We start from the raw sequence: 22,111 nt of genomic DNA on the forward strand, positions 1-22,111 counted from the left end.
TGTTGGGTTTCCAATACAGTTTGTGCGATTCTTCCAGTAGTGATTAGTGTTGAGCGAACTTCTGTTTTCAAGTTTGGCGTACAAGGTTTGGGATATCTAAGAATTCCGTTCTGGATTCCGTTACCATGGACCATAACATATGGTCCGTGGTAGCAGAATCCATGACGGAATTCTTACATAACCCGAACCTTGTACGTCGAACTTGAAAACAGAAATTTGATCATCGCTACTAGTGATGCATAGTTTTTTGTTTGTTTTACCAAAATCTGGGACAAAGGATCCTACTGGGACCTCAGCAGCAGATGTTAACCTAGTCTAAATAAGGAAGAGTTTACACGCTCTTAATGTGAACAAGTATCTCCAGATTCTCCTGACAGCAAGCAGAGATCTTAAAAATAGTAATAATTTGAAGCATAAAATCTTTTAAAATTTGAAAAGGTTAAAGGGATCTAGGGGTTCCCAAGCTAAAAATAGTGTGAGACCGACTGCTGAGGTTCATGATGGACTTTAAAGGACATATTTTCTATTTCTTACCATTTTGTTTTCTTTGTTTATACATTTGATACATTTTTGATACAATTGACTTTTTTAAGGTAACCAAATTGATAGAAGACAGCACTTTATCAAAATCTGTGAAGAACGCCATAGATACAGACCGACTTCTAGACTGGCTTGTAGAAAATTCTGTCCTTTCAATAGCACTGGAAGGTGTGTATCTTATGTTCTCGGTTACATGCGCTGCTTCGTGATGCTCATTGGGCTCTGACAGTTAATGAACATGTGTGACGGGTTCTGCACATCTGCTGCATCCTCAGTGATGATATCACCGTCTTATCTCTTGCATCAGGTAACATTGACCAAGCGCAGTACTGTGACCGTATCAAGGGAATCATTGAACTGCTGGGCAGTAAATTGTCCTTGGATGAACTTTCCAAAATCTGGAAGATTCAGGTATGTTCTAGATTTAAGTAAAGGAGTTGTCTAAAAACCCATAAAAATGAGACTGGGCCTGGACAGGTTCTAGGACAATGAAAATAAAGACTTCCCCTCTAACGGGCCTGTTACCGTTTAGTGTGCCAGAGATGGTGACACTTTTTTGTGACTGCAGCTGGCCAATCAATGGTGCCAGCAATGACGTGTGCACAAACTGCACAAGAACGCTTCACATTCCATACATGTACATGTCCCTGCTGAGGCCATTGAGTAGATGGCAGTGGTCATGGGAGGTGTACAGGGAACATCAACACTTCTGAAGTACAACCTGCTCTCTCCCAGTAATCATGATCGAAACTGCTCTAATCTTGGATTATCAGAATATCCTAACATTTTTATATTTTCTGGTACACAGCGCCAGATCCCCTGTATAGACATAAATATAATTTTTGCATCTGACAGCCACCACTAGGGGGAGCTTACTACATAAGACTTATGCAGCCTAATAAGAAGTCTGTCTTCAAGAAGCGCCCTCTAGTGTTGGCTGCAGACAGACGGAATGCTATAATTTAAAATGGGTATCCACGACTTAAAAAAATGTAGATAACAGCAGGGGTTGTTATAACTTTCTTACCTTTATGCTCCCCTTCATTTCCAGTGCTGCTGCTCCAGTGCTGCCTGCTGTTCATTCTATCAAGCACTACAGCAATGGCAATGACTACCCCATGAGATCGCTGCAGCCAGCCACTAATCACAATCACAGCAGTGATGTTGTTGCTGCAACACCAGTGTCTCTGCAGTCATGTTTCTGACAACAGATATGGCGGCAGTGGCCAGCGATTAGCTGCTGGGATCATGCGTAGTCAGGTATGAAAATGCTCTAAAGAAGGATGCTGAGCAGGCAGCACTGGAGCAGCGGTGCCGGAACAGAGGAGGAGGGTTAGTAAGCTGGTAACTTAATTTCTGGGGGTGGTAATTTAAAACTCTATATCAAATATACAAAAGCTGACAGGTTTCGTGTGGTATTGCAGCTCACCCCCTTTCATTTCAATGAAGTTGAGTTGCAAAGCCATGCAAAATGAAAATAGGTTCTGTGTTGTTTTTTTTTTTTGTTTTTTGTTCATGGTTTTTATATTTTCTTTTGGTGCTAATCAAAGTATTTTTCACTTTCCTCTTTGGCCAGTCAGGGCAGTCATCCACTGTGATCGAGAATATCCACACCATCATTGCTGCTGCAGCAGTAAAGTTCAGTTCGGACCAGCTCAACCACCTTTTTGTGCTTATCCAGAAGGTAATGTCGCTTGTTCAGCACCTGCATTGCAGCCGCTACACCATTGTCTGTGCTAGCGTAGTACACATGACACCTGTCACTGCATTTATGGCAAATTTTGCTGATTTTCGATTTTAAGAATGGTAATTTGCACAGTTTAGAAGATAAGGCAGAGAACTGCTGTTATTTGGCAATACTTGTACATGGCCATGAGATGACAATTAGTCTGAAAGAGCGTCCAATGGCAAAACATAATGTATTCCCATAGGGCAGTGATGGTGAACCTCTTAGAGACCGAGTGCCTAAACTGCTACCCAAAACCCACTTATTTATCGCAAAGTGCCAACACAGCAATTTAACCTGAACACCAATATCATATATCTTCCATGTACTTTATCATTTAGCTATAATAACCTGCCTACATTCAATGCGCTGCCTGTGCTGTTCATAGCATGTCCTGCACTGATGAATGGCAGGAAAAGTCTAAGGCATATTGGTACACCATAGACTTTCTCCAGGGTGCTGGTGCCCACAGAGAGGGCTCTGAGTGCTGCCTCTGGCACCCGTGCCATAGGTTCGCCATCACTGCCATAGGGGAAGAAACTTGCGGCACATACATGGTATACATTTTTGCACATAGCAATTACTCCACAAATTCTGTGCAAGTCTATTGTATTTTCTGTTTTGCTCCTACTGTTCACTCTCCCTTTATAAAGTGTTTTCTATTCATGTGGTGACCATTGATTTTTCCTCTTCCCAGAGCTGGGAGACAGAGTCTGACAGGGTTCGGCAGAAATTATTGAGCCTCATAGGCCGTATCGGGAGAGAAGCTCGTAATGAGACCACCACCGGAAAGGTGACCATCCAGATATAATAAAAGGCCTCCTATCCTTGGCTGCCACACAACTCACTTTCTGTCATTGTTACAGGTCTTAGAAGTCTTATGGGATCTTGCCCACCTGCCCACTCTGCCATCTAACTTAATCCAACCAGCCTTAGAGGAGCACCTTGCAATCCTCAGTGACGCCTATGCAGTCAAAGAGACCGTTAAGAGGAGTTACATCATAAAGTGCATAGAAGACATTAAAAAGGTGAGTGTGATTGGGATGGAGTTGTGGGTGGATTAAGCTGATCTGCACATCAGGCTGCTGAATGGCCTTCGTGAAGTTCAGTCCTGTTCAAATAAATGGGGATGAGCTGCAATACCAGGCACAGCCATTATACAATGTATGGCGCTGTTCTTGGTACAGTATGAACAGGCTGCAGCACTCATCCGAGCACGGTGGCCTCTTCAAACAGTTGATAGGCGGCAATGCTAATGATCAGACTCTACCATTCTGATATAGATGGCCTATCCTAAGGATAAAGTCAACATTTTTTTAATCCAGGATAACCCTTTTAAAAGGGAATATGGGAAACAGTTGTCCATTTGCAATAACTTCTTTAATTTAGCCAGACTTATTTGAAATGAGCTGACTGATATCCACCCTCATAAACATGCATTCTCATATTGGCTGGGCATGCATGCTTACTGTACAGGAGACTGGAAAGTTTAAACTTATACCCATTAGATATTTGGTAGCCCATGCAGAGCTCGATGGGATTTCCTCTGTGTGGCCAGGTAACATGATCAAGTATTTCGTAACAATTTTATTCTTTCCAATTTCAGTCCTCTCAGCACAACAACCCACAGGTGGTATGGGTGGTGCCCGCCTTACGTCAGCTCCACGAGATCACTCGCTCGTTTAACAAGCAGACCTATCAGAAGCAGGACAAGGTGAAGTCTTTGTGGGGCCTTATGATTACGATGCATACCTTATCTTTTATGTAAAGCTTTGAATAAGCTATTAAATTTGCATGTATTTGGTTTTGAGATGTGCATTCATTTTCCTTTTCCACTTCCCAGAACATCATTCAGGACCTAAAAAAGAACTTCGAAATTGTCAAATTGGTGACGGCAAGCTTGGTGGCGTGCCATCGATTGGCGGTATCCACTGTTGGTCCTGGTGGGCTGGTTGGATCCTCTATGGTTGACGGCAGATACACTTATCGGGAGGTATCTGACATTGAATGTCTTGCTACAGGGAAAAACAGTGTTTAGTTTGATGTTCTTTTGGAGAGCCCAGATATCCCCAGTAGATGTGCTGCTGTGTAAGCAGGAATCTGAGCAGCATGAATGACCGTCCAGTCAAACTACTGGGCTACAGAACAGAGCCAGACACAGTACAGTATCTGCAAGCTAGTGGTAGGACTTAAATTAGACAATGCAGTGTTGTGTTTTTCAGGGTTCTCTAAACCCCTGCATTTAGTGTGAAAAATATACAGGATTTTTGTTTGACCATATCCTAATTGGGCTCCATTCAAACGTCCATAGTGCATTGCGGATCTGCAATACACCCGGCCGGCATCCCCATAGTAATGCCTATTCTTGTCCGCAATTGCGGACAAGAATAGGACATGCTCTATTATCTTGCGGACCGGAAGATCGGGGCCGTGCTCCGGAAATGCGGATGTGTTGAGCACATAGTGTGCTCTCCGCATCTCTTCCGGCCCCATAGAGAATGAATGAGTCCGCACCCGTTCCGGATAATTGCGGAATGGATGCGGACCCATTCTACGGATGTCTAAATGGAGCCTTAATATACCTGCAGTTCAGGAAATATTTAATATTGTGGGTCAATAGGTCAAGTGTTAAAAAATAATACCCTAATTATTAACTCTTTCAGTATTTGGAGGCACATCTGAAATTCCTGGCATTTTTCCTTCAAGAAGCCACCTTGTACCTCGGCTGGAGTCGTGCCAAAGAGATCTGGGAATGTCTGGTGACCGGACACGACGTCTGCGAACTGGACCGGGAAGTATGTCATAGAGACTGCATCTTAGAATCACCGCGGGTCATTTATAAGACCAGCGTTTTAGACGCTGGTCTTAAGAACCCCTATATCTGCCGGTGGATCCTCCAAAGTAATGAAGAGGCGCAGGCCTCTACATAACTTTGCGCATCCAGCGCCAGTCTAAATGTAAGGCAGCTTTCTAGCTGGCTTACATTTAGACCATTTTCTATGCCTAAAATAGGTGTAGAAAATGAAGAATGAGATGGCCCACCAGCCCATCCCATTCCCACGTCCACTTTTTTAGACCTGGTGCGAGCAGGGAAAAGTCACAGATTGTGGCGCAACTAACCGTTGTGCTGCAATCTGCGCCTGAAATACTCTTAAAATAGGCAGATTTCAGGATAATGAATGACTCCCACAGTGTTTACCACTGGCCCTGGGATGGTCCATCCCAATCAGCACAGGTTATTAGGATGTTATTGAGACTGTACAGGGGTGTGGACATTATTTTTTTTAAATTACTTGTCGAAGGACTAAAGCGAGGGCTCGATCTACTTGTTCCTCATGACAATCTACTTGTCCTGATAAAAATAAATAAAAATTAAATCAAAACCATATTTCAATGCACCGCCACGCTTCCTTATGCAGGGAGGCGGCTGGCTGGCATTCCAGTCTTTGTGGTGTGAAATGACTCTAAGTTCACACCAGATGATTCTGTCCAGAATGCACTACATCGCTGCCGGCTCACTATGTTGTGGTGCAGGAGGGGGCGTGACAATCCATTGAAGTGAATGGCACCGTAGCCACAGCTGCAGGTGATCGGATGCACGGGATCGCAAGGCACAATTATGCCTGAGGTCCGGTCAAAATGCTATATGCAGCATTTTGTTTGGCCTGGACCGCAGGCAATAATGTGCCTTGCGATCCTGTGCAGCGATCGCATTGCAGCCGTTGGGCATGGTTATGGTGCCAATCACTTCAACAGACCACTACGCCCCCTCCTGCCCCACAATATAGTTAGCCAGCCGCGGTGCAGTGCATTCTGGACAGAATCGGGCCGGAACGTACTGCCTGGTGTGAACGAGGCCTTAATGTGATCACAGCAATTAGTTTAGTGCACACTCTTGCTCTTAGCACATTACTATCCATACCTCTAGGTGGTTTAGGCAAATTAGCTGCTAATGTGGCATGGAAAGGACCCCCCTCACCTTCCCAGTTTGACAACACCTGCAGAAAGGGGGTCCTCTGAGGGATGCTGGCAGAGTTGAGAGTTCTATCAATGCCCCTGGCTCTGTAACGGCTCTCTGTCACCGCGGCTGCGTCACTGCTCTACGCCCACTGCTCGTTCACTGCTGCTCCATGCCCCCAGCTCGTCGACGATCCACTGCTCCGGTAAACAAAGCCATCTCAGCCCTGTTACTTGCCCGCAGCAGAGCTAAGCTACTGAACAAACTACCTGCCCGGCGCCCGGTACTGCATGTCCCAGGGGTCGAGCGATACGATTTCCACACCCCTGCTGTAAGACAGAGCCATAAACCCCTGTGCACTTAAAGTGCTAAATGTACATACTAGCCCACGACCACAATTGTTGCGACAGCTTGTCTTCTTAAATTCAGAAGAATAAATCGGAGACTGCACTTGCCGGTTCTCACCGCTTTTAGCGGAGTGGCTGCGCTCGCTGGTGGAGGTCAGCCAAAACACTCATATAGAATTCCAAGGCAGGAAAACAGTAGCTGCACTCACCACTTGTGCAAAACACACTGCTCCTTTATTGAGGTTAAAAGTCCATACAGGTCAGGTATGTGGGCTACATTACAAACAGGCGATTGCTTGTAAGGTCGCCAACATATCTGACCTGTATGGACTTTTAACCTCAATAAGGGAGCATTGTGTTTTGCACAAGTGGCGAGTGCATTCAAAGGAATGGGTCTGGACAATAACAAGCACAGCCGCTATACAATGTGCTGTGAGGGGCTGCAGCTCTCGCTAGAGCACCATGGCCTGATCAGCAGGGGTGACGGGGGTCTGATTACTACCCACTAGATATTGATGACCTGTCCTGAGGAAAACTCCTTTAATGCAGATGATTCTTTGTTCCAGATGTGTTTTGAGTGGTTTACTAAGGGGCAGCACGACCTCGAGAGCGACGTCCAGCAGCAGCTTTTTAAGGAGAAAATTCTGAAATTGGAGTCTTACGAAATCACAATGAATGGTATGAGAAATTACGGGGGTCCTAGAGCCAGTCTTTGTGGAAGGGTGGGGGGTGGTAGTATTGCAAATGTTATACTATTTTTTTATTCATTGTATAGATGTGATATCACCAGAGGTCAGACCCATCACTGATCTTAAGAATGAAGAGAACGCAGCACTAGTTTAGCAATGTGTGCGCTTCTAAATTCCCATGCAGAATAGCGCTCCTGTCTCACGTGGTAGTGCAATGAACTGCAGTCGGCCCCATTCTCATGAATAGGGATGTTCTTCAGTTTCTTGCACAGTTGGGTTGCCGAGTGCCCCTGTGCAGAGAAACTTAAGAGGGGATACAGCTCCAAAGCAGTGGCTGTCCCAGAGGTTGGACCCCCACTGATTTTAAAGTGACAGCACATGCAAGTGATGTAATTCTATGCCCTTGCAACAAAATGTTATGTCTGTTCACACAGCTGTCCTTGTGTATGTCTTGCAGGTTTCAGTTTGTTTAAGACATTCTTTGAGAACGTCAATCTTTGCGATCATCGGTTGAAGCGGCAAGGCACGCAGCTGGTGAGCGCTCCTGAAAGCTGGGATACTCTACCTTTTATTGCATCTGCCTGGTTTGTGATTGTGCATAGGTCATTTCACCCACAAGCAGTAGATACAGAAATCTCATACTCCTGACTCTCAGATGTACTCAAGTCCCTGTTTGAAAAGGGAGATGTCAGTGGATGCCAGGCACTTATGGCACCGCTTATCTAACAGAAAACAAAAGGATCTGATGCATTCACATACAACCTGTGAGATTCTTGTTAATATGGGAGAAACATAAATGCTAGATTAACAGATACCAATAAATGGCTTGTCTCGTTAAGACAACCCCTGTTAAGTGTCATAGTTGACAGTCCCTAGCTTAGAATAGTCCTGTCTCAACGAGGGATACTATGAGAGCAGCTACCGTGCTGGAGTAATCAGTCTTTGTGTTACTTCTGAATGGCTGCCATGTAATACTTCATTTCCTCCACTGCAGTGGAATTGCTTGGCTGGGAGAAAGACTCAGAATCGGCTGATTTCCATGGCCCCTTCATTTTAAAAGGAGTTGTCTAAAATGATGAGACAACCCCTTTAGATAGGTGTCCATTTGTCAGTTCAACCTCTGAGGATTTTCTTTTTTTATTTATTATTTATTTATTTTCTGTTTTTTGTGGAAATAATCTGCAGGAAAACTGACAGGTGTGGATTTACCTTAAAGAGGACCTTTCACTACTCTAAAAACTAAAAACTAACTAGATCAGTGGGCAGAGCGGTGCCCAGGGGTCCCCCTGCACTTACTAGCATGCCTGGGCGCCACTCCGTTCGCCCGGTATAGGCTCCGGTGTCTGCGCTCCCTCTGACTGATTTCTTGTAGGAGGCGTGTCCCTTGCTGCACTGCTGGCCAATTGCAGCGCACAGCTCATAGCCTGGCTATGAGCTGTGCGCTGCGATTGGCCAGCAGTGCAGCAAGGGACACGCCTCCTACAAAAAAATCAGTCAGAGGGAGCGCAGACACCGGAGCCTATACCGGGCGAACGGAGCGGCGCCCAGGCATGCTAGTAAGTGCAGGGGGACCCCTAGGCGCCACTCTGCCCACTGATCTAGTTAGTTTTTAGTTTGTAGAGTAGTGAAAGGTCCTCTTTAAAATAGAGGGATTCCAAAGGGCATATGGCCAGAAATGTGTGCCCCAACTTTAGTAATAGCTATTATGGGGAGGGGGTCAATCTGAATATACTAGACATATGCCCTTTTCCTCTGTTTTTGATTTTTCACGGTCCACATCCCTTTAATTCACTCCATCCTTTTCATGCTCTTTTGGCAGCACGTTGAGAAGCTGGAACTGATCGGCATGGATTTTATTTGGAAAGTTGCGGTGGAATCTCCTGACGAAGAGATCGCCAATGAAGCGATACAGCTGATAATCAACTACAGCTACATCAGTCTTAATCCCAGGCTGAAGAAAGTGAGGGCTGCATGTTTTGTGGATGAATATGAGGGCCTATTCACATCTGCGTTGGAGGCTCTGTTCAGGCCTCCATTGCAGATTCTGTCGAAAAAGACCAAACACACAAATCCTGCATGCATTTTTTTTTTATGTTTTTTAATGTCCGGTGAAAAAACTGGTTCCCAATTGGAAACTGAACATACCCATTGTAACCAATGGGGTCTGTTCTGCTCTGTTTGTGTTATGTTCCGAATCAGCACTTCCGTTACTTTCGTTGTTCTGCTCCTCTAATGGAAATAACTAGCAGTGGTATGAGCCTAAAATGTACGGGTAACCCTGAGAGATGGAAATACATTGTCATTTTATTTTGCAGGATTCTGTTTCTTTGCACAAGAAATTTATTGCTGATTGCTACACACGGTTAGAGGTAAGAATCTGCTTTGTATTGACTATTTTAAAAGGAGTAGGCATTCAGATAATTGGTATCGCTGCAGCATGGAGTATTTCAGGAAATCAGTGTGGGATGTTTTGAGGGGGCTGAGCTTAGTCGTGTTGAGGTTAGGATGGGTGTAGGGCAGTGCTTCTCAAATATTTTCTGTCATGCCCCCCCTAGGAAGAAGAAAACATTTCGCGCCCCCCGCGCGACTGTAAATAGTATGGTGGGATCTGTGGATGACGGACACTTATGGGGGGGATCTGTGGCTGGCACTGTTATATATGTGCCATCCACAGATTCCGTGTGCCCGCCGCCGTTTAAAGTTATTAAACATGCCTCCCTCACTCCTAATAGTACCGTATATCCGAATTTCTTCTGTATAATGCTTCATTCATAAAGCAGGTGGCGCAGGCACGTGACATCACTGAGGGACGCGCCGGCTGCCCGGCCTACCTGCCGGCATTATACAGAAGAAATTCGGATATACGGTACTATTAGGAGTGAGGGGGGCATGTTTAATAACTTTTAATTCAATAATACATTTTATATTAGTATACCGGAGGGAGCGGTGGGGCGGGGCTATAGTACAGTGACCGCACCGCCCCACAGCTATTGCCGGCCCCCAGCTCCTCCTCCCCCGGCCCCCGCTCCGTACATCGCGTCCAGCGCCTGCGCCGGCCTCTGATCAGAGGAAGGGAGATGAGCTCTTCCACAATGGAAGCGCTCATCTCCCTGCCGCATATTACACTGCGAGCTGTCGGCCGCCCGGCGCCCAGCCCGCACACCCCAAAGGCCGGCCCTGAACGAGCTCCCCTTTACGGAGCCTGGCGCTCCCCACTATTTGAGAAGCACTGGTGTAGGGAGATGAGGAATATTGCAGACAGAGTTACATAGTGAAAAGTGTAGGGGCCCCAGGAGCACAATGTATTTCAGGAATTGGTGCTGATCTTCTGGGTACTGACCTGTCTGCTCAGTTATGATACTGAGAACTTGAAGAGAAATGATGGTACTGTAAGGCATAGGTCACCGGTTTCATGTGAGATTCCAGATTATCAGATGTTTCAGATTTCTTTAACAGGTTAATTGTTGCCATTGTGCAGTAGGCAAACGGTCAGTAGATAAGCCTCCATGGAAACAAATATTTAGTTGCTTTGATGTATAAAAATTCTACATTATTTTTTTCTCATCTGGTCTTTAGGCCGCAAGTTCTGCGCTTGGAGGTCCCACTCTAACCCATGCAGTCACCAGAGCCACAAAAATGCTGACTGCCACGGCTATGCCATCAGTGGCCACTTCTGTTCAGTCCCCGTACAGGTGAGCATCTCCCTCTCCTGTTTTGTGTCATCTGTTCCCTTTTCTATGGTCATTGTGACAGCAGCTTATCTCAGCTCAGGCAGTACAGTATACCCGTGGGTAGCTATGTCAACTATGTGTAGGCAAAGAACAGATACACTTGTTTATTACAAACTGAATGAAGTTTGTGACTACAGCTAGGCATCTCCATGGTAACGAGCAGCAAACCCTGTCTTGTCTGATCTGCAGTCATACAGTGTTCAATTTTCTCCCTATGTTTTCCTAACATACATTTGGTATGTTAGCAGTAAATAGGGAACAGATAGAAAGGATAATGACTGCACCATCAGACGACGTACGGTTTGTTTCTTGTTACCTCAGAGAGGCATGGGTCTGCATAACAGCTGGAGACACAACAATATAGGACATTTTTAAAAGAGAATATTTGCAACCTTGCTTTCATTTTAGATGCAGTGAAATAGAATGATACAAAAAGAGGCAGATGTATAAAAAAAAAAATCAGATTTTCTGAAAGACATTCGTTTTGTGACAAACAAGTGCTTGCTTTCTGCTCTTAAATTAGGTTGAACATCGCTTTATTCATCAGACTTCTTGAGCAGCGAGGGGCTGGTCCACCGCTGCTCAAGAGGCTCGCCATTGATTGACAGAGTTGGACGTCTCACTGGCCCTGCCAGTTTTGCGCCTGTACCATTGCTTTGAGTAATGGTGAAGGTGTAGAGGCTCTGCTGCCGCTACAGGAGCAGTGCAGATGGCGACTGTGCGTGTGCCACTACACTTCTGCTTGCACTACTACTCAGAGCAACTGCGCAGGTGCAAGATTGACAGGGCCAGGCACGATGTCTGGCCCTTTCAATCAAGTAGAGTGGGAAGCCTAGTCATCAGCGGAGCCAGCCCTTTGCTACTCAAGAGGTCTGTTTGATGAGCAAATCAATTTGCTCATCTCTACAAGGGATTCATTGTTATGCATAATGTCCTCTACATAAAATCTGTAAATTGTCCTTTCCTGCAGGTCAACTAAACTAGTCATAATCGAGAGGCTTCTTTTGCTGGCAGAGCGCTATGTGATCACTATAGAGGTAATTATCTGCTACTTAATAAATTAACGCACCCGCTTTTAATCCGGCCGCCTCTTGGCATGTTTGCCGTGCTGCTGCCAGCCCGCCCCCGCTTTTAATCCGGCCGCCTCTTGGCATGTTTGCCGTGCTGCCGCCAGCCCGCCCCCATTATAGTCAATGGGGCCGGAGCGGTAGTCCGGGGGCACGCGTGCACTAGCGGCAGCACGGATCAGACAGGCTGTTCACCCGCCGGAACAGCCTGCCGCAGTTTCTTGCCACTAGTGTGAAAGTACCCTAAGACTGCACCATTCAGGATAGACTTTGCTGTACAGGTATATGGATTTTCCAATCTAAGGCCCCTTTCACACGAGCAAGGTTTTCCACGCGGGTGCAATGCGTGACGTGAACGCATAGCACCTGCACTGAATCCTGATCCATTCATTTCAATGGCTCTGTGTACATGAGTGTTTTTTTTTTTTTTTTTTTTTTTTTTTTTATCATGCATCAGTTCTGCGTTGTGTGAAAAACACAGCATGTTCTATATTCTGCCCTGGACCCATAGAAGTGAATGGGGCTTCAGTGAAAAACGCATTGCATCCGGAAGCAAGTGCGGATGCAATGCGTTTTTCACTGATGATTGCTAAGAGATGTTTGTAAACCTTCAGTTTTTTATCACACGTGTGAAAAACACATCAAAATGCAGACAAAACTGACTGAACTTGCAAAATGGTGCGAGTTTGACTAAACACATTCGGACCTTGTCCTAATTAGGATTGGAAATTCGTGACTGGCAGACATTAGGTTAAAGGAGGGCTTCTGTGTTTAAATTGCTGAAACCTCACATCCAGAGATCCTCCCATGACCTCTTGGTGCTCAAGCACTAAACATTCATGATGTTCACCATACAGACTTCACCCATACAATACCCTGGTGAGCCAGATTATGCAAAAGTGTATCTGTATGTCCCATTTCCATATCATTCTGTTGTTTTTACACTGTTGTTGCAATTTTTTAGACGCTGCATATCCTTTCTGACATTGGCTCGAATTTTTGAAACGGCACTCTCATCGGAAACTCAATTGCATTTAAATATATGCAGTGTTGAACAATATTTCTTTGAGGTTCTGCAGTTAAATGAAATTCAGGAAAATAAATGACATAATAATGAACTGCAGTAAAAAAAAAGCAGTAAAAGTGCATGTAATTAAGTTCGATTACTTTAAACCGCAACGTGAAACCTCCGGTTCCTGTATAGAGATACTCAGGGCTTCAAATGCTTTTGATTTAGCATTTTTTGTGATTTTCTCCTGCCACACATGACCCTATTATAGAATTGCCTGACTGATTCTCCCAGAGTCGTAGCTCGCCCTCTCAGCCTTTGTGTTGACTTGTGTTCTCTTCCTGCAGGATCTGTACTCTGTTCCCAGAACAATTCTACCTCACGGGGCTTCTTTTCACGGACATTTGTTAACGCTGAACCTTACTTACGAATCTACCAAAAATACATTCACCATAGAGGTAAGTGTCCACTCCTGTATTTAATGCACTGAAAGGGATTGTTCCACCATAGTCGCTTTTCCCCATCCTGTAGATATGGAATAATTATCTGATGGGAGTCTGACCACTGAGACCCCCAGTGATCATGAGAACGAGGGGTCCCAGAGTCTCCCAAGTTAATGGAGTGATGACCACACGTGTCACACTGCTGCATTATTTAATTTTGTCGAGGAGAAGCAGAACACTTTGTTTGGCTATCTTTGGCAGTGTCATAGAGATGAATGGAGTGGCAGCATGCATGCGTTATCGTCTCTCCATTAATGTAGGGGACTTGGTAACCCCTGTTATGAGGAGGTCCCTACCAATCAGATACAGAGCCCCTGTCCACAGGGTAAGTGATAAGTTATGTTGGGAAACCCCTTTAAGCCAAACCTCAGTTGTGTAAGGTTCCCTGATAGATCTGATTACAAGGGGTCCAGCTGGGGACAATAACCGTCTAGCTACAACTGCAAAAAATACCTGTATAATGTAAGGATTGCATTTGCCTACTCTATATTAAAAAGCCAGGCTACTATACTAGTGAAAACTGTTGTGTATAAAAAATATATAGTATAAAAAATATAAAAATATTGCAAGTCCTATCCCAGCAAATGTCTTTATTGGAAAAAGTTTTCTCTTGATCTGCGTGAACAGAGACGACTTGTTATTTATACATTAGGCCCACAGCAATGAGACGATCGGAAGCGTCCGATGGAAGATAGCCAGGCATCTGAACTGTCCTATAGAAAATATGCAGATATTTGCGAACGAGAGTTTGGTAAGTAATGACTCTGAATATGTGCACAGAATTGTCCACTTACTCTTCTAGGAAGAGTTATACTTTATACACAATCTGCCTCCTCCAGAGATAGCTGGAGAGCCACTGATGATGGCTATAACTATAATCCTTATTCAGATGCCTACTGCACTGGTTCAGAAATCTTTATAATCCAGCATGCAACCAAGAAATGTAATTGTTTATTCAAAGGGGTTCTCCCACGAAAGCTATTGATCACCTATCCAAAGCGGTCAAACACACCACAGTCCAGAGAACGGCGGCTACCCTTGAGTCCCCTCTGAGCACTAGTGCGTATGACTGCCCACCGCTTCATTCACTTCTATAGGCTTGATGTAAAAAGCAATCAGTCAGTCCCATAGAAGTGTGGTGAGCGAAGACTTGGGAGCCACACTTCCACAATCCAATAGTCTATCTTTTGTATAGGTAATAAATAATGTTCATGTGATAATCCCTTTAGCAGAAATTAACCGATGGTTCAACACCTTCAGACCATCCAGGGATCTGGGACGTCTTTTTATAATTGTGTGTTTTGCTAGCCGTCTGTTATTCCACCTAGAAATGAATTAATACATTAACAGGGTGTTACCATTCTCTTGGTGAAAGGGATTTGTCCCTACACCATCTGTACTGATTAGACAGTGTCTGAGTTTGTAGAGACACCCCCCCCCCTTCCCCAAACTGGTAACACGTTCATATATTTCTAGAAGGTATAACTGAGAGACAACAAAATACAGAGCTCTCCAAAAAAAAAAGAGGGTGCAGAACGGTTTATGTGGACTACAAGTCAGGAGAGGTGACAGGGCCTTTTTAATGGAACATTTTCCATTTGCAGAGATTTGTTGTCATGTTTTGTCACATGCTCCTTATCAACAGACTGCAAATCCCACTTCAGTTTGTTACTAAGGAGCCCCTGGAATTTTTTATGACTTTTATTGACACTAACCAGACACGCTGTACAGGAAGCATCACCTGAAGGCTGCTACCTGCCCTTTATGTCTTCAATGTAATGTAGCATCTGCTCTCCTGCAGTTGACAGTGAATAAAGACCAGAAGTTGCTTCATCAGTTGGGGTTTTCAGATGACCAGTCACTGACCGTGAAGACGACAGGAAGTGGTACCCCATCCGGGCCCTCTGCAGAGACCTCCTCCGCTTCCAGCAGCAGCGCTGGCTTCAGCTCCTCCTATGTAATGGAACAGGTATGGAGGGCCGAGGCCCAGACCCTCATCCCATTCGAGTTCACAATCAGAAAGGACACTGCTTGTTAATTTTCCTGCTGGTCCATTCAGGCTGCTCTATAGGCAGAACACAACCATTTCAGTCTATCAGATTATGCCGCTTGCCTATAGAGTCCCTTTAAAACCGTATTGCCTTTCTCCTCATCAGGAAAAATCCCTTCCAGGAGTGGTGATGGCGTTAGTCTGCAATGTGTTTGACATGCTGTATCAACTGGCCAACCTGGAAGAGAGCAGGTAATTATGCCCTATACATCTGTCTTCCCTGGTATGTATCGGGTTCGTGCTTTATACTAGGCGCACTGACAGGTGTCTGTGTCTGCAGAATCACCCTGAGAGTCCGGAAGCTTCTTCTATTGATCCCTACAGACCCAGCGGTGCAGGAAGCATTGGATCAGCTCGACTCTCTCGGCAGGAAGGTAAATGGCTGCATTATTTTATCTCCTTCACGTCCTGTCCTCCTCCCCTCCCCTCCCCCTATGATGATTCTTTGATTTCTACCCAGAAGACACTTCTGACTGAGTCTCAGCCATCGAAATCCCCATCTCTGTCCTCTAAGCACCATCACCAGCCCAGCGCCAGCTCCATCCTGGAGAGTCTGTTCAGATCGTCTGCCCCAGGCATGTCCACCTTCCGTGTGTTGTACAATCTAGAGGTAATCACGTGAACTACTACCTTTAGATACTGAATATTACTTTACTTATAAATATATTTGAAAACGTTGACTCTTTTTAAACATGTGACATATCGTGTTTTGATTCTGGTGTATAACCTGTAAAATCCTTGCTTCACAGCTGCATTCTCAATTCAGCTGGTCATTAAACAGTTTGTGGACAAAGGACTAGATAAAATGTAGGATCAGTACAGCATAAGTAATGTATGTACACAGTGACTGCACCAGCAGAATAGTGAGTGCAGCTCTGGAGTATAATGCAGGATGTAACTCGGGATAAGTAATGTATGTACACAGTGACTGTACCAGCAGAATAGTGAGTGCAGCTCTGGAGTATAATACAGGATGTAACTCAGGATCAGTAGAGGATATGTAATGTATGTATACAGTGACTGCATCAGCAGAATAGTGACTGCTGAATCGTAATACAGTCTCAGTATGATAAATAATGCATTGATGGCGGTCCTCATCTTTGTACATAGATTTATGGTCTTCAGTTGTGACCATAAGCTTTTAATATTTAGCTAATCTTTCCCTAGTGATAGAATGGTCGTAGAAAATGACTAGCGGAATATAGACAATATTGTAACTCCATCTGCACGATGCTGCATGTCAGGGTTTTTTATTTTCATCACTCAGCTTGTGACTCTTTCTGCTATTACAGGTTCTCAGCTCCAAATTGATGCCAACAGCTGATGATGAGATGGCAAGAAACTGCGCCAAGTCGTTCTGTGAAAACTTCCTTAAAGCTGGAGGCTTGAGGTCAGCCATTGTCATACTCTGTGTATGTTCCCTGCTTTTCAAGTTGCCCCTGATCTGACCTGTTCCTGTATTTTCCACTATTAGTCGTTTTCTGTTTAAATTGTGTTGAAAATAAATCTATGTCATATAAAACATGGATTTCATTGATTTTTCTCACATTTTGGCTTCCTTGCAGTTTGGTGGTAAATGTTATGCAGAGAGATTCTATCCCTTCTGAGGTGGATTATGAGACACGACAAGGTGTCTACTCGATCTGTCTGCAGCTTGCCAGGTGCGTGTATATCCAGCAGCCATTGACTGGTATCCAATCAAATTGAATCCTCCCATATTGTGACATGAATAGCTTCTCTCTCAGGTTTTTGCTTGTGGGACAGACTATGCCAACCGCTTTTGATGAAGACCTGGCGAAGGACGGAGTAGAGGGACTGTCATCAAGACCTTTCCGGAATGCCAGTAGACAGTCTAGTCGACAGATGTCTCTTTGCGGGACTCCAGAAAAATCCTCGTACCGGCAGTTGTCCGTCTCAGACCGGTCATCTATCAGGGTGGAGGAGATTATTCCTGCTGCTCGAGTTGCAATTCAGGTGATTACTGATATTAGGATGTGTCATCTAACTCGGTGACTGTGTCATTCATTACTAAGCCAATGTCTTTTCCCCTCTTTATCTCAAAAGACCATGGAGGTCAATGATTTCACACTCACTGTGGCTTGCTTTATGCGATTATCCTGGGCTGCAGCTGCCGGGAGATTAGACCTTGTTGGCAGCAACCATCCAATCAAAGAAAGTAACAATACTCTGTTCCCTGCCGGGCTCCGTAGCCGACTAAGCAGCTCAGGTGAGAGTCCGTAAATAAAGTTTACTAACTTTGTAAAATGTGTTCTTTATCCTGTTCTGAGCCTGAGTTGCATCCTGTATTACACTCTAGAGCCGCAATCACTAGGGCTGCAACGATTATTTAAAGTTATTGATAATACTCGATAACGGGATTCAAATAATCGTTAGCTGCAGCCATAGCACTCACTATTCTGCAGGTTTTTGTTGGAAACCATCCACAATCCTGAGGGCAGACAGCTTGTTTAGAATGGTCCTGATCAGTAATGCAGTGTATATACAAAGTATCTCGCAGATGCATATTTTCAGGCAGGCATATAGTGTATATAACACTTAAGTACAGATGTCAAATATAACACCGCTTACAAAACTAAATTTCCTGATGATGTGATATTTGTATTCAGATAAAGCTGCCATTTAATCAGATCTAGACTGATGTGTGCTCACTATATTTGTATATCATTATATATGGGATACATGAATGCGGATGACAGCACCTCTTCATTTTCCTTGCAGGAAGTAACTGCAGCTCCGGCAGTGAAGGAGAAGCCACGTCGCTCCACGCCTGGATCTGCGTCCGGCAGCAGTCTGTGTCCACCAAAGATGCAATTATTGCTGGAGAGGCCTTATCTTTGCTGGTCACGTGTCTTCAGCTCCGCAGCCAGCAGCTAGGTATGTATGAGCCAAAATTACATTCCTCGTCTTTGTAGATGGTTTTAACCCCTGAATCTGCGCCAATGCAGTGGCTGGCCTTGTTTTACAGCTCCATGTTTTTATGTTGCTGTAGAGGTGTATGGGCCCTGCGCAGGCATCCAGGAGCAGGCGCTGACTGTCTAAGGATAGTATTACACTAGCAGATCAGGCAGACCATTGTCTGGAAGGAAGGGTTGCTTCCCTGCAGTCGTCTGCTCATCAGCTGCTATTGCCATCACTCGTCTCCATACTACAAAGCAAAATCAGCCGTCTTCTAACTATTATTTTTAAGCATGCTTAAAAATATGGATTGCCTGATGAATGAGCTCGTTCATCTGGTAATCAGCGGCTGTATTACACTGCCAGATCGTTGCTAAAGAGTGTTCCTACGAGCGCTCTTTAGCAATGAACTAGCTAACCATTGGCCAGTGTAATATAACCTAATTATAGCCTAGCTTTAGTGCCTGGGATTGAAGGAACATGCATTCCCAGCCAGTTACCCCTTTAAATGCCACAGTCAAGAGTGTCTGAAGTACAACCAAAGAGAAGTTCCCCCTTCGCTTGGACCTCATTTCCCTGATACAGTGACAGTTAACCCCTGGGGTTCTCATTTCTTCTTTCTTCATGTTTCTTATTTGTCTGTCTGTTGCAGGATCTTTCTACAATCTGCCTTCAGTTACTGACTTCACAATTGATATTCTGCTGGGGTCTCCCAGTGCGGAGGTAAATGACGACATTAGGGATTGTTCTCAGATGTTTAGTTTTGTGTACACAACATACATTGTATATTACCAGCCACAAATACTCACTTCACGCATCCCCACAGATCAGACGCGTGGCCTGTGATCAGCTGTACACCCTGAGTCAGACAGACACTTCCACCCACCCCGAAGTCCAGAAACCCAACCTCTTCCTGCTGAACGTCATCCTGTCCGCACAGCTGCCACTCTGGTCACCGACCAGCATAATGAGGGGCATCAATCAGAGGTAAGCCTGGGGATGTGGCAACTCTACTATTTTTCCCCATGTGTTGACCAAGTCTCATACTCCAGTCACATCCAGAGTTGCATTTGCAATACAGGACAGCATTAACATGCACATATTATATCCTAGCTGATGGCTTATAACTCACTGCAGACTACTGTACAGTGCCTGCTGTAGACACTACATCTCCCACAATGCACTACAACAGAGCGGGAACTGAACTAATAAAGGTCTTCAGGGAAATATGAGTTCTTGTGATCTCACCGAATTTTAGTTTTGATGCTGCTATAGTTGTGACTGGAGTACAAACATGACGTAAATGCATTGTATTTTGTATGTGTAAAGTTGCTCATCAGTATGTGCAAGGATTCCTGTTCCCTGCTGTGCAGTTTTATGAGCCTTGTGGCAATTCCTTTTAGGCTATTTTCACATTAGCGACCGCCTTCTCCAGCAGGCTTTTCCGGTGGGTGAACAGCCTGCCAGATCCGTGCTGCCGCTAGTGCACGCGTGCCGCATGAAAGTCCGCTCCTGCGGAGGCGGCCAGAATAAAACTACGACATGTAGCTTCAGCCCACCCCCATTATAGTGAATGGGGCCAGAGCGGACATCCGGTGGCACGCGTGTACTAGCTGCAGCACGGATCCGGCAAGCTGTTCACCTGCTGCTAATGTAAAAGTAGCCTAATAGAAGTATAATGTTTACTTACTGTTTCACTGCCATATAATTTTCCCACAATTGTTGTTCATTGATGGAATGAATGCTGACCTGGTCCTTGTTCCTCTGTTCCAGGTTGTTGGAGCAGTGCACAGAGTACTTTGATTTGAGATGTCAGCTCCTCGATGAGTTAACCAGTAGGTGTAGTCGCATTCACTCATACTTCAGGTGCTTTTAATAAAGTTGCTTTTTCTTCAATCATATTGGAGAAAATGTACAAATTGGATTTCTTTCTCATGATATTGGAGAACACATCCGCCATGGTTATAGGCCTCACCACTAGGGGGCAGAAACTAACCCAACTAAAGCCAGCGACAGACATTAAATTGCTGTCAACTGAAGCTCCTATCAGACAGGGATCAGAGCTGACCACATGAGAATGCATGGCTGTTATTTTCCAGAAACAGAGCGGTGCTTGTTTCTGGAAGATACCAGTCAATATGTTCTCACCTCATACAATCCCTTTTCCCCATTTCTGGCTCCTTGGTATAAGTTAGAGCGTCAGGTAGTGGAGACACCTTCACATAAAATTACTACCACTGTGGCCACGCAGTCACCAGTGGGAGGATGGTTGTAATACACAGCCATCCTCCCACCATAACTGCTGGGACCAGAGAAAGCTGCAATCAAGCCCGACTGCAATGCTGCACAGGAGAGGCGACTCCCTAGTCATGATCTCTGTGGCTAACGTCACTGTAGAGGTACAATATACTCGCACACATAAGCCTATTGTTCTTAAGCGGTTAACATTACCAGTAAATACATGGTATTTCACTACCTGTGGGCGTACAGGGATACCAAATTAGACAATTACATACATGTATATCTCCTCGAGGATGAGTCTACATGGCAGCCTTGGTGGCAGGGATCTCATCATTAGGGAATCCTTATTACTTTGTAAGATAGTAAATGGTGTATTGTTGTAAAATCCTAAACATTTCAACCTCTTGTCATTCACCTCAGCCACTGAGATGGAGCAGTTAAGCATCAGCCCAGCAACCATGTTGGAAGATGAGATCAGTTGGTTGGATAACTTTGAACCAAACCGGACAGCAGAATGTGAAACCACCGAGGTGGACAATGTGTGGCTGGCTGGTCACCTCCGGCTCATCAAGACACTCCTCTCACTGTGTGGTGGTGAAAAGGAAATCCTCGGTGAGTATACAGCTGCAGTCGTCCCAAAGGCAACAGACAGAACTACTGCCCCCTACTGAATCCTGTCTCTTTTTGTGCTTGTTTTGCAGGCCCTTCCCTTATTAAACAGCTGCTGGATGATTTCCTGTTCCGCGCATCAAGAATAATTTTGAACAGCAACTCTCCTGCAGGTAGTGGATCGCTGAGCCAGCAGGACTTCCACCCCAAGTAAGATTTCCTGCATAGTCATGACCATTTTAAGGCTATGGATGCCTTTTGATTAATCAAATTTTTATTGCATCAGTTATGTAATTTCTCCCTTTTTTGCTCAATTTGATTTCTGTAGCTTGCATGTATTTTAATACATAGCAAGCTGCAGAATGACATTCACAATCTCTTTAATCAGATGGGATTTCTAACTGTCACAGCCCCTCTCCTACTGAGCAATCATTTGTTAAATTTTAATCAATGTGACATTAACATTTGATGGTTACCTGTATTTTATCATTCTTCTCATTATGTGGCTTCTCTGCGGCTGCAGGTGCAGCTCTGTGAGCAGTCGGCTGGCAGCGTACGAGGTGCTGGTGATGCTTGCAGAGAGTTCTCTTGCCAATCTACAGCTCATCACAAGAGAACTGTTGTCCATGCACCATCAGCCAGATTCGGCGCTCACCAAGGAGTTTGATGTAAGTATTGGTAGATCAGCGGGGGTGTATTTGCTGGTCGGTAACATTGGTTTCTGT

At 44.9% G+C, this 22,111-nt stretch overlaps 1 protein-coding gene across 4 annotated transcripts in view; it reads left to right on the forward strand.

Annotated features, from left to right (window-relative positions):
- USP24 (ubiquitin specific peptidase 24) overlaps window positions 1–22,111 on the forward strand; it is a 78,541-nt gene that overhangs the window by 36,641 nt on the left and 19,789 nt on the right. For 3 of the 4 annotated variants that reach the window (XM_044302243.1, XM_044302242.1, XM_044302239.1), the window contains exons 11-41: window positions 594–708; window positions 848–951; window positions 2,117–2,224; window positions 2,964–3,059; window positions 3,133–3,294; window positions 3,873–3,980; window positions 4,110–4,259; window positions 4,930–5,061; window positions 7,138–7,249; window positions 7,718–7,794; window positions 9,080–9,220; window positions 9,576–9,629; window positions 10,837–10,952; window positions 11,962–12,028; window positions 13,415–13,525; window positions 14,223–14,321; window positions 15,372–15,539; window positions 15,727–15,812; window positions 15,901–15,994; window positions 16,081–16,230; window positions 16,913–17,010; window positions 17,186–17,281; window positions 17,366–17,594; window positions 17,685–17,847; window positions 18,360–18,515; window positions 19,189–19,259; window positions 19,363–19,523; window positions 20,310–20,371; window positions 21,198–21,389; window positions 21,479–21,596; window positions 21,910–22,054. In XM_044302243.1, the coding sequence (XP_044158178.1) occupies window positions 594–708; window positions 848–951; window positions 2,117–2,224; window positions 2,964–3,059; window positions 3,133–3,294; window positions 3,873–3,980; window positions 4,110–4,259; window positions 4,930–5,061; window positions 7,138–7,249; window positions 7,718–7,794; window positions 9,080–9,220; window positions 9,576–9,629; window positions 10,837–10,952; window positions 11,962–12,028; window positions 13,415–13,525; window positions 14,223–14,321; window positions 15,372–15,539; window positions 15,727–15,812; window positions 15,901–15,994; window positions 16,081–16,230; window positions 16,913–17,010; window positions 17,186–17,281; window positions 17,366–17,594; window positions 17,685–17,847; window positions 18,360–18,515; window positions 19,189–19,259; window positions 19,363–19,523; window positions 20,310–20,371; window positions 21,198–21,389; window positions 21,479–21,596; window positions 21,910–22,054 (3,741 nt within the window). The remainder of the gene's footprint in view (window positions 1–593; window positions 709–847; window positions 952–2,116; window positions 2,225–2,963; window positions 3,060–3,132; window positions 3,295–3,872; window positions 3,981–4,109; window positions 4,260–4,929; window positions 5,062–7,137; window positions 7,250–7,717; window positions 7,795–9,079; window positions 9,221–9,575; window positions 9,630–10,836; window positions 10,953–11,961; window positions 12,029–13,414; window positions 13,526–14,222; window positions 14,322–15,371; window positions 15,540–15,726; window positions 15,813–15,900; window positions 15,995–16,080; window positions 16,231–16,912; window positions 17,011–17,185; window positions 17,282–17,365; window positions 17,595–17,684; window positions 17,848–18,359; window positions 18,516–19,188; window positions 19,260–19,362; window positions 19,524–20,309; window positions 20,372–21,197; window positions 21,390–21,478; window positions 21,597–21,909; window positions 22,055–22,111) is intronic. The other variant, XM_044302240.1, reaches the window with a different exon arrangement.

Source organism: Bufo gargarizans, chromosome 7 (assembly GCF_014858855.1).
Source record: "Bufo gargarizans isolate SCDJY-AF-19 chromosome 7, ASM1485885v1, whole genome shotgun sequence".
Taxonomy (NCBI): domain Eukaryota; kingdom Metazoa; phylum Chordata; class Amphibia; order Anura; family Bufonidae; genus Bufo; species Bufo gargarizans.